The 11,398-nt window shown below is 41.1% G+C and overlaps 1 protein-coding gene across 1 annotated transcript in view; it reads right to left on the reverse strand.

Moving 5' to 3' along the window:
• Positions 1-11,398, reverse strand: part of Ush2a (Usher syndrome 2A (autosomal recessive, mild)) — a 640,567-nt gene that overhangs the window by 31,273 nt on the left and 597,896 nt on the right. Inside the window, exon 63 of the mRNA XM_013015154.1 lies at positions 10,039-10,360. Within this exon, the coding sequence (XP_012870608.1) occupies positions 10,039-10,360 (322 nt within the window). The remainder of the gene's footprint in view (positions 1-10,038; positions 10,361-11,398) is intronic.

An 11,398-nucleotide genomic window follows, 5' to 3' on the forward strand; every position in this document is an offset into this window, starting at 1 on the left:
ATCTTCTTAAAGATTTCAGTGGAAGGCAACTGATTTACTTAAATATATCAATGGGGTTTTCTACCCGTAGATTTGATTTCTTCATGGGACCAAGTATTAGTTTACTTAGAAGTTGATGGAAATATATGTTTCAAGAGCTTACATGAAATCCAAGTTAAGTCTTTAGATTTACTCAGTATTTTATCATTAATTCCAGAGGGGCAAGTCACCCCGGCAAGCCTGCCACGTGATGTGGTAGTCTAGAAAGGATCTGATTGGAGAAAATAATGTAACGTACAGGATGAGAACTAGCTCTGTCATTGGCTGTAAGGACATGATTATCCTCTGATCTTCTCTGCCCTGCTCTGTGATCTGGGAGACTGAATTCTGTAGATTGCTTCACCTGGGATCTTTTCTCCTCTGGCTTCTTTGCAGCTGGCTCTGTTCCAAGGGAGGAAAGAGTTTGGAGGCTGTATTCTTCCCACTCCCTCTCTTTGGCAGCATAGTTGGACAAAGGTTACATCCTTATCAAAGTTCTGCCCTTATCCTATTAGAGACCTGCAAGGAAACAGGTCTTGGCTATTCCTAGTCCTTGAATACTTAACTATTCTTTCCTCAATTTCCAAATTCTGCTTACAGCTCTCTATTTTTAAATTAATATTTCTTCAGATACCCTCTTTTGAGTATGCTGTCTAATTCCTTCAAAGATCCTGCTATACATGGGGAGAATTTCTTGTACAGATATTGGTACACAGGTACCCATAACAAGGTGGGCTCAGAGTAACAATTAGTCATAAGAAAGGAAATTGGAAAGGGGGGGGTGGGGGGGAGGGGGGAAGGAGAAGGATTGGGATGGGGGGGAGGGGGGAGGCTGGGAAGGGATGGGAAGGGTAAACAAAGGAGGAGGCTGCAATGCTTGGTAAGAAATGTACGCATTATCCTGCCCATGCAATTGTAACCCCTCTGTACAGTATGTTCACAAATAAAATAAAATAAAATTAAAAAAATCCAACTTAAAAGAAAAAAAAAGAAAGGAAATTGGAAGAAGGTAGTTCTCTACCCCCTTCTTCCTTTTTCCCTTTCTTTCCTTCTCTCTTTTCTGTAAGACAGAAAAAAAATAGAAAAATAGTATCTCCTAATTTTTTTGTAGTATGATTTGGGCCAAGTATCTCTTTCATATCAAGGTAGTCCTAGCCGCATGATCCAAAGAGTAGAATATGAAGAGCCATGAGAGTTTAGTGTGGAATTAGTGCTGTCCCTGAAGACAGAATGAGACCTTTTCTTCTCTGGGTCTGTTTTTGGCATTACCCAGCTTTTCTAAATTATGTTTTCTTATCTTATTTCTATCTTATCTTGTTTCTGTCACTTTTTAAATCTACGTTCAGAGCTACACATTATGGATATTTGATTCACTGGCATGTTTCTTAGTCTTATCAACTAAACTTCAGGTACTGAAGGGGTAGAATCAATAGATTTTAGCCTCTTGCTTCTATCCTAGCAATTAGGTATATCCTCTGAATATTGGGTCCTTCATGTGACAGGTAACTAAGTGCCAAAGACATATGATAAGGAAAAATAATTATAATACATGTTATCCTTTCCTGGAGGATTTTGAATTTTTTTAAAATAAATTATAGCTGGGTGCTTGTGGCTCATGCCTGTAATTCTAGCTACTCAGGAAGCTGAGATCTGAGGATCATAGTTTGAAGACAGCCTGGGCAGAAAAGTCCCTATGAGACTCTTGTCTCCAATTAACCCCTCAAAAACCAGAAGTGGAACTGTGGCTTCAAGGTGGTAGAGCACTAGCCTTGAGCAAAAGAGCTCAAGGACAGCGCCCAGGTCCTGAGTTCAAGCCTCATGACTGACGAAACAAATATATTTTCCAAGACCTAAGCTTTAAGGAGACATGGGGGAACCCTGATTTTCCCAATCATATTGTGGAGCATGTAATGAGCCAGGAGGGCTGTATGGAGTCACACATCTTCATTCAATGGGAGAAAAAGAAAATTCTGGTGAGTTGAACATTTATTTCTTAGCAAACACCCAACAGAGGCAGGAATATCAAGACTGACTAAACTAAAATATAAACGCTACTTACATCTGCCTAAGAGGGAGAACCATTTCTGCTCTGTGTTTGCCTTAGCCTCAAAGGCAGGGAAGACTGCCAACAGCAGGAGATTAAGAATAGAGTCCTACGCGCATGTCCGGAAAGACAGCACAAGAACAGGATGTGCTCCTGAATGCCTTCACATAGGAGAGGCAAGATCATCTCTCTGGCAACAAAATGCTGCAGGGTGAGGAGTGATTTGGCCAGCTCCGTGGCCGACCTGAGTTTTCTACTCACGGATACGTCCTGATGGCCTTCAGTTTCAAGTGCTAAAGTTTTCAATACATGCACTGCCTGAGTCAGACAATATCAATAAATCATTTAAAACCCTGAGCTCTGGGAGGTGGGAATGAAGGGAGCTTAGTTCTTAGGGGAGAAACTAACCAAACAAAAGCTTCCATGCTGGTCAGAAATATGTTAGTGAGATTAAGACCTAATTAAATGCAAGTCCAAAACCAAACAGAAAGCATGCTCAATAAGTGGTCTTTAAGTGTGGCAGAGAAAATGCTTAGGAAAGGAATGGATTAGGGCGATGGCGACAGAAAATAAGCAGCATGAAGCGAGTAGTCAGGTGCAAAAAAGTTGGGAGGAATTTTAGTCCTGCCTATTTAGGAAAGTAATTCTTTCCCCGGGAAGAGAGATGGTAGAGACAAAGAAGGGAAAACTGCCACTTGAAGGAGTGTTATACTTTCACAGTCAACTGTGCACTTGAATATATATTTTCATTTATTTCTCTCTGTGTGTGTGTGTGTGTGTGTGTGTGTGTGTGTGTGTGCCAATACCAAAGCTTGAACTCAGGGCCTTCCATGCTCCCTTGTCCTCTTCTGTTCAAAGCTGACACTCTACCACTCGAGCCACATCTCTAATTCTGGCCTTTTGCTGCTGATAGCTGGAGATAAGAGTCCCTGGGCTGGCTTTGAATGACAGTTCTCAGACTTCAGCCTCCTGAGTAGCTAGGATTATAAGCATGAACCACTGGCAATGCCCAGCTTGGTTAGCTGCTTTTACATTTTGAGATTTTATTAATGATTCAATGATAAGACAAAGGAATCCCTTTAAAGTGGTGGGTCTTTTTCTTCTTGAAAGCACTTCTTTATTTTAACGAGAAGGGGTGGAGGTGGAGGACAGGGCAGAGGAAGAGATGTTATTCAGAACATCTGGCTAGATGTCTAAAGTTTCCTACTTCTCTGACAGGGTATGTGAAATTAAAGGTGTGAGATTTTAAACTCAGTTTTTTTTTTCCATTGGAGAACAGGAGGGCCATCCTTTACGTTTAGGGCTATTCTCATACGTTGTTTAAGAACAAGAAAATAAGGCACAGATCTGGGAGTGCCAATAGGGATTTTCTTCAATGCCTTTGTCAGTCTGTACAGAATGAAGCTAGATAGAGGCAAGCTAGGATGAGGAAAGGAAAACAAGAAGGAATAAATCCAGCATGGAGTCTCTTATCCATGTTTCCAAGCCCTGTTGTTTTTAAACTTCTTGGTTTTAAAAGAAATTCCTCAGTGCCCTTCTCAGATGAACAAACAGTTCCTTCTGTTTAATTTGACTTAACAGTCTTCTATGACAGTGAAAAATAATCATGAAAGCTTAATATTGTACATTTTAAGGCCATAAATTGAACTTGTGAAGTAAATTGAAAAGTTATATTATATATTATTTGTTTATATGTATTTTGTTGTTGTTGTTGTTGGTTGTGGGGCTTGAACTCTGGATCTGGTCACTGTCCCTCAGCTTTTAGCTCAAGGACAGTGCTCTACCACTTGAGTCACAGTGCCACTTCTATACATGTATGTTTTATAATATACTAAGCATCAAAATTAAATCATAGCTGGGAGCCAGTGGCCATGAGACTTCTCCAATTAATCACCAAAAAGTCAGAAATGGCACTGTGGCTCAAAATGGTAGAGTGCTAGCCTTGAGCAAAAGAGCTCAGGGACACATCCAGGCCCTGATTCAAGCCCCATGACCTACAGAAAAAATTATTAGTAAATGAATAAGTTAAGTTTCAGTGAGTGATACCTCCACTGATACTTCCATACGTTCATTTTGACCAGGGTCAGTCATCTACATAACCCTTTCTTGTCTGGAACTGGCTGTGCTCTCATTAACACAACTTAAAGTTAACAGTATTAGAAAATCAAGTTGGTTAAGTAGGATTTGTTTTACCAGGTTCTACAAGCTGAAGAGTACAAAGACCAAACAAGAGAAGATGAAATTTGATATACTAAAAGTGATCAGAATGTAGCTTATCCCCCCTTGGCCCATAGAACTTAGAATTGAAGGGAACTTCTCTCCAGAAGTGAGTATCTGAGCACCCCAAATCCACAAAACCACTGTTGCAGTCCCCAGTGTAATGGTATTTTCAGGCAAGAGCTGTGGTAGGTAATTAGCTCCTATAGAGTGGAGCTCTGGAATTAGTGTCCCTAGAAGAAGAAAAAGAGACTAAGGGAAACTCTCTCTGTCTCTGTCTGTCTCTGTCTCTGTCTGACTCTGTCTCTGTCTCTTTCTATCTCTGTCTCTGTCTCTCTGTCTCTCTGACTCACTGTCTCTGTCTCTGTCTGTCTGTCTCTCTCTTATCCCCTTCTTTCTTCAGTCCCTCTCCCTCTGTGGTCTGCCATGTGGAGAGAATAAGATAGCTAACCACTAACCAGAAGTGGCTCTCACCACACACAGGACCTACCCACAACTTGACCTTGGATAACTGTGAGAAATATTTGCTGAAACTCGGTTATAACAAACCCAAACGAAGACAATGAGGAAGGGCCTGGAGAGATTCATTTGCTCAAATGTCTGAAAAGATTAGAAGCTGCTGTTTGAGGTCCCTATTTCTTCCCTTTTCTTTTCTTTTTTCCTTTTCCCTTGCCAGTTGTGGGGCTTGAACTCTGGGCCTGGGCACTGTAGCTCAGCTCTTTAGCTCAAGGCTAGTGCTCCACCACTTGATACACAGTGCCACTTCCAGTTTTCTGAGTGGTTTCTTGGAGATAAAAGTCTCACAGACCTACCTGCCTAGGATGGCTTTGAACCTCGATGCTTGTCTCTCAGCCTCCTGAGTAGCTAGAATTACAGGTGTGAGCCACCAGTGCCTGGCTTATATCTTCTCTTTTCTACTCATCATTTACAATGTGGTGGCCTTTTGTGGCCTTTTGGAGTGACAGGGTAGGAATAATCTTCCACAATACCCTCCTGTATGTTTGACAAGAACAGTAAGAAGTCCTTTCTGTGTTTCCTTGACAGAACATCCCATCCATCCTCTTGTTTGGGGACAGTGCTGGTCTTTGAGGAAGCAGCCAACTGCTGTGCTGTGTAGGCTCTGGCAGCACAACACTGGCCCCTCATTCCAGTGAGCCAGAGGCTGACCCTGACCTGCAGCTTCTCAGCTACCCAGCTAGGAGACATCCGAAGCATGCAGAGCCCTGGAGTGTATGTGGGTGCTTACTGCAAAAAAACTTAAAAAATCTGCCCAAATGGGGAAGTTTCAGGAAAACTAATTAAGTCACTGACAGCATGATTCAGAGAAAAAGGGGAGCCCTGGAAGGCTTTTGCAACTCCACGATGAGTCACTGCCTTCAGCAGGAGTATGAATATGAATGCACAATTATGGAGAGCTACTCATTAGCCTGTGCTCACTCCCTGAGGTGAAGAGCTTAAACACTAAGCAGGGATGGAGCTCAGTGGTAGAGCGAGGCCCTGGGCTCTATCCCATGCAATGCACAACAACAAAATAAGCAAAAGAGAAATGAAAACAAGCTCCCCAAATGGAAGCATCTTAAGGAGTGGGGCTCACAGAGGTCTCTTTTGAAGCCAGTGGAAAGATCATCGTCTTACCTTGCTTGCTTAATAACCACGAATTTGAATATATATACGTACATGCATATATACGTATATGTGTATATATAATGTATATAGTGTATTAGTGTAGTCCAATTTTGAAAGGACTCAAGACAGAAATGAATCATCTCTGTTAAAACATAGTATTGGGTTTGTAAATATTCTGTGACAGCTGAATAAGCTGTGATCCTCAGGGAGGGAAAAGGACTTCACATTGGGAGGATTTCCTCTAGTGGGAAGTATCTCATTTATGTGCAAAAACACATTTACAGAGTTGTCGAGAGATCCTATTTTGGTAAACTAAATTGTGTTTGAAAACTCACAAAGAGTGTCTGCTTTCCAAGGAGTCTCTGCAAGGCTCTGCCAAGCCGTCTACCCACACTTGTGACATACAAAATGATGTGTTTTGATTTATACTTCAGATCTTATTGGTTTTATTCTTATCCTTCAGAACTCTAGCATTCTAGAAACAATGCTAAAAGAACTCCATGTTGAGAAATCTCATTTTAAACAATGTTTAAGTAAAACAAAGGCCCGGCCTCTTAAGTTAGAGGCAAAATGAAATAAAACAACCATGACAAGAATGAAACAAAATCCAGGAGAAAATGAATTGATTTGATGGATGGAGACAAGAGTTTCCCAGATAATACATTCTGCTCTAGTATCATAGTAAACCATAAGACTCTTCTTACATAGACCAAGGTAAATAGGATCCTCATTAATTGGGATTAGCGCTTATGGGTAGTTGGCTTCATTTACTCGGGTGATGTTTTATGACTGTTTGTGGCGGCAATTCACAGCCCTGTCTGCCTATTAGAATCACCTGGGCAATCTTTTGAACATCTGGGATGCGGGCTCCATCCGGGAAGCAGGACTTCAGCGGGGAGCTAGAGTGTGGTCATGGGCATCAAGAATGTTGTAAACGTTCCCTAGGTGACTCTAATGTGCTGCCAAGTTTGAGAACCACTGATTTAGGAAATCACCACTTGAAAAAAAAAAAAAAAACCTTGAGCTTAACTAGCATACTGCTGCTTTGGGGCAGTATTTTTCAAAAGAAATGGGTTGTGGACCACCTCGGCTGCTTGTCAAGAAAATAGATGGCTGGAGTCCCTCTTCCCTCTTGTCAGTGCATTTATATGTGGGTGGGGTGGGGGAGGTTTATTTAGGCTCACAGTTTCAGAGGTTTTAATCTATGGGCATTTGGCCCTGTTGTCTTTGGGCCTGGGGTGAAAATAGGTGGTAGAAGGAAGATGCTCACTTCCTGGTGGCAAGGAAGCAAAGAGAGTAAGAGGAAAGCACCCATCAGCACAACCTAGGTGAACTGTGTCCTTCAAATAAGCCCCATCAGCTAGCTTCCACCACCTTCTGGTAACACCACCAGCTAGAACAAGTAGATTGGAGAGCAATGCAAATTCATTTCAAAGGCATAACGTTCTTTAGTTTAAAAAAAAAAAAAGAAAGAAGTCCCTTCTGCCTATGACTTCCCTCAAAGACAGCTGTAGAACTTACACAGGGTCCATATAGATTCAGCATTTTGTACACTTATATAAATCCAGTAATTTAATTCAGGTATTTCAATATTCCATCCCTGCTTTTCAAAAATGTCAGTTTCCATAAGATCTCAGCCTGATAAGCTTAATTTATTTTCCCTGCTCTCTATCCTTACGTTGTAACAACATAGGATTAGCTATAAATGCAAAGTTCAAGTCGGTTTATTATGAAAACCAAATTAACTGCTGTGACTTGAGTGAGAGGAGGGTGGAGGAAGGCCTGTGACATAAAGCTGACAGTGACAATTACAAAAGCGACAGCACAGCCCGAGACTCTTAACCTGTCTCCCTTCTGAAATGTGAGTCCCTTGATCATGCTTAGGTCCTGATGAGAAATTTTACTAGAAACAAGACACATGCTTGGAATTTACCAGTCTTGAAAACACGAGATGAGACTTCTAGGGGCCCTATGCCCAATATCCAACCCAACGATGTGATACAAGGCAGCAGAAGTTGTCATGGGTTTGGTGTTCAGCATTTTTGAATAGTTTAGTTTTGTCTAATTTGAGTTGAAGATTTCAGGCCTTGAACTCTCTCGCAATGGTGCATTGTTATTCATAAGGGAAATTAGGTAACTGAGGACTGCGAGGTCTTTGATAACTTGACACTTTTCAGTGAAGATAATGAGCAAAGAACAAAAGGATGGCCACTTGGGTCCAGACTGTTTCCAACGGTGGCATCAGTAGATATTGTATTCATTCCTGACATGTCGCAGTCCTTATCCTAAACCTCGGAGCCTGACATGTTTTAGAATAATTTCGTTTTTCAGGTTTCAGAAAGGTAACACAATGCAACTACTGAATATTTTGTAATAGCTCCAGCACAATCTCATTAACTATCTTACAATAAAGTGCATTATTTCTGCAAGAAGGTATGCAAACATTCATGAGTCAGAGGGATAAATTAAATACTGTAAATAGCCTCAAGTCTGTTTAGATTGGGTTTTGCTGCCAAATGAGTTCTGATTGACCAAGAACACATTCATGTGTTTAAGAGATTTATAGATCTGGAAACAAGAATGCAAACAAGAAATGTGGATTTATATCTGTGTATTTCTCCAAATCCTCAGGAACGTCCTTATGTTTTGGATGATAACAAACTTCATTGCCTACTTGATACCATTACTTGTTGGCATAAGACATACTTTTCCTATGTATAATATGTTGCCTCTAATAACTTTCATGGATATACTGGCAATTTTTTTTTACTAGTTCTTGATATGATAAATATTTTAAGGAAGTTGTTAATTCAAGAGGAATGAACATGGATTCTGATGGAAAATCAATAAAAGCATAATAGAAATTCTACATATTTCAAAAGTTTTCAGGCTATTGTTCTTAATTCTTGGTGTGTGTGTGTGTGTGTGTGTGTGTGTGTGTATGTGTGTGTGTGTGTGTGTGTGTGTGTGTGTGTGTGGGCACGCTGGTACAGTGGCTTGAATTCAGGGCTTTGAGCTTTCACTTGGCTTTGTGCTCAAGGCTGGCACTGTATAACTTAAATCACACTCTACTTCCAGCTTTTGGCTGGATAATTTGAGTTAAGAGTTTTTCATAGACTTTTCTGCCCAGGTTGACTTTGAACTTAGTTCTCAGCCTCCTGAGTAGCTAGGATTACAGGTGTGAGTCACCAGGGCCTTGACAATTCTTGGCTTTGTAGGGATATAGAGTCTTTTTTTTATACCATCCTGATATAAAACATTTCAGCTCCATGTGAAGGAGGTTTCCCTTTAGACTTCTCTGAACACTCCATGTCTTTCTCCAGCACAGTGACTAGAAATATTTACCATTATGATTTTACTTTGATTTGTTACACTTAATGAATTATTTTCAAAGAGATCTTTTAACAAGGAGTATTTAGGCAACATTTTCATTGTAGTGGTAGAAACCACTTTGAGAATGAGAAACACAAATATTTTCTCTGGCATAGAAAAACAAATGCATTAAGAGCCAAGAAAATGAAGAAGGCAAACTGACATAGCCTTCCATCCTTCCTTTGCTGCTTAAAATTGTTTTTTTTTCTAGCTGGGTGCCAGTGGCTCATGCCTGTAATCCTAGCTAGTCAGGAGGCTGAGATCTGAGGATTGCAGTTCAAGGCCAGCCTGGGCAGGAAAGTCTGTGAAACACTTTTCTCCAATAAACCATCAGAAAACCAGAAGTGGCACTGTAGCTCAAGTGGTAGAATGCTCACTTTGAGCTGAAGAGCTGAGGGACAGTGCTCAGGCCAAGAGTTCAAGCTCCATGACTGACAAAAAAAAATGATATGGGCATTGCTTTTCTTGCTCAAGGCCATACTTCCATGTTCATGTTTTTGAGGTTAATTGGAGATAAGAGTCTCACAGACTTTCCTGTCCAGGCTTGTTTCTACCTAGGATCCTTAGATCCCAGTCTCCTGAGTATCTAGGATTACAGTCATGAGTCACCCATGACTGGCTCCTGTTTAGTAGAAGTTTTAAAGGATATTATAACCATGTTTTATTGAGTAGCTTTTTGAACTGCAATCAATTTTTCCCAGAGAGGCACTGGTAGATGCACACAATTTCCACTTGAACTATTGGCAATGCATATTTCTTACCTGGTACTCATACTCGGTGAAAGGCAAAAGTTCAGAATCTGTAAATGAACTTGAGCTTCCATTGTAGATTAACACGGGGCTGGAATTTTCAGGCCGAGTTGCCTTTTGTCTTCTGTACAACTGGAAGTATACGACTTTTCCATTTGGCTGGAGGGGTTCTGTCCACCATAAGGAAACAGTGGGTTGGAATCTTTCTCCGTCCCTCGGCACCTCCAGATGTGGGGCAGGTTGCATTAGGGGTGCGGTCTCTAGGGTCTGGGTGGATGTCCAGTCACTTGATGCACATCCTAGGCTGGCACAGGCTTGGATCCGTACTTCATACCTGCAGGACAGAAGGCAGGTCACATGTGCTCCACAAAATTGATCTTCATGGGACAAATCTTTTTTTTTAAATCAAGTGTTTCCAGAAAAAAAAGTTATTTTTACATCGAGCTAACTTTCCAAGAATAATAAAATTCCATTTCCACAGAATGTTTGCACATTTTAAAACCTCCCATGTTCCAGCTTAAAGGAGAGATCCTCATCTTTTTTTGTTGACGAGTGGGCACAATTCTTCTCACTCTGTTCACCAAATGAACGTAATGAACTCTCAAGATTCTCTCCAACCTGAAAATCTGATGCTCTAAAATTACTTAACACAGACGGAAGCATTCAGTGGAGAGGGGCAACTCAATTTGCATCTCTGGTCTCCTCCTACCTGTGTAGCTAGGTCTAAGCGATTCCCCAGGACATTTGTAGGTCATGAAGGGACATCATCGAGTTAAGGTCTCAGTGGTAATAAATCCCTCCACCTGATACCTGGCAGCTCAAAACAAGCTTTCTTACAACAGACAAAGACCTCTGGAGGCCAAAGTGAATCCAGGTACCCACTAGATTATCCATCATGAAGACATCTTATCACCATCCAGTTAAACTCTACTAATCAATTATATTTTGCCTCATAGGTGGTGTCTGCCACTTGGAGAAATCTATTTACATAGCATTGACTATTCTAATAAAATAAACTCTGCTTAGTGTTAAGTGCTTATGCTACAAGTGAACATGTTTGTTTTTTTTGGTTCCCTCCCCATTGATTTTATGACACCCCCAGTTTTTCCTCAAGTACTCAACTCTCTTCCTCCCTTTCCTTCCTTAGGTCCCTGCCTTTTCTGCTTTCCCTATTTGCTTCTCTAGCCACTGATTTCAACTGCCTTACTTCCTTGCTTTAAAGACAATTTACAGGGGCTGGGAAGGTGGCTCAGTGGTAGAGTGCTTGCCTTGCATGCATGAGGCCCTGGTTTGATTCCTCAGTACCACATAAGCAGAAAAAGCTACAAGTGGCACTGTGGCTCAAGTGGTAGAGCACTAGCCTTGAGCTGAA

Source organism: Dipodomys ordii, unplaced genomic scaffold (genome assembly GCF_000151885.1).
Source record: "Dipodomys ordii isolate 6190 unplaced genomic scaffold, Dord_2.0 Scaffold26, whole genome shotgun sequence".
Taxonomy (NCBI): domain Eukaryota; kingdom Metazoa; phylum Chordata; class Mammalia; order Rodentia; family Heteromyidae; genus Dipodomys; species Dipodomys ordii.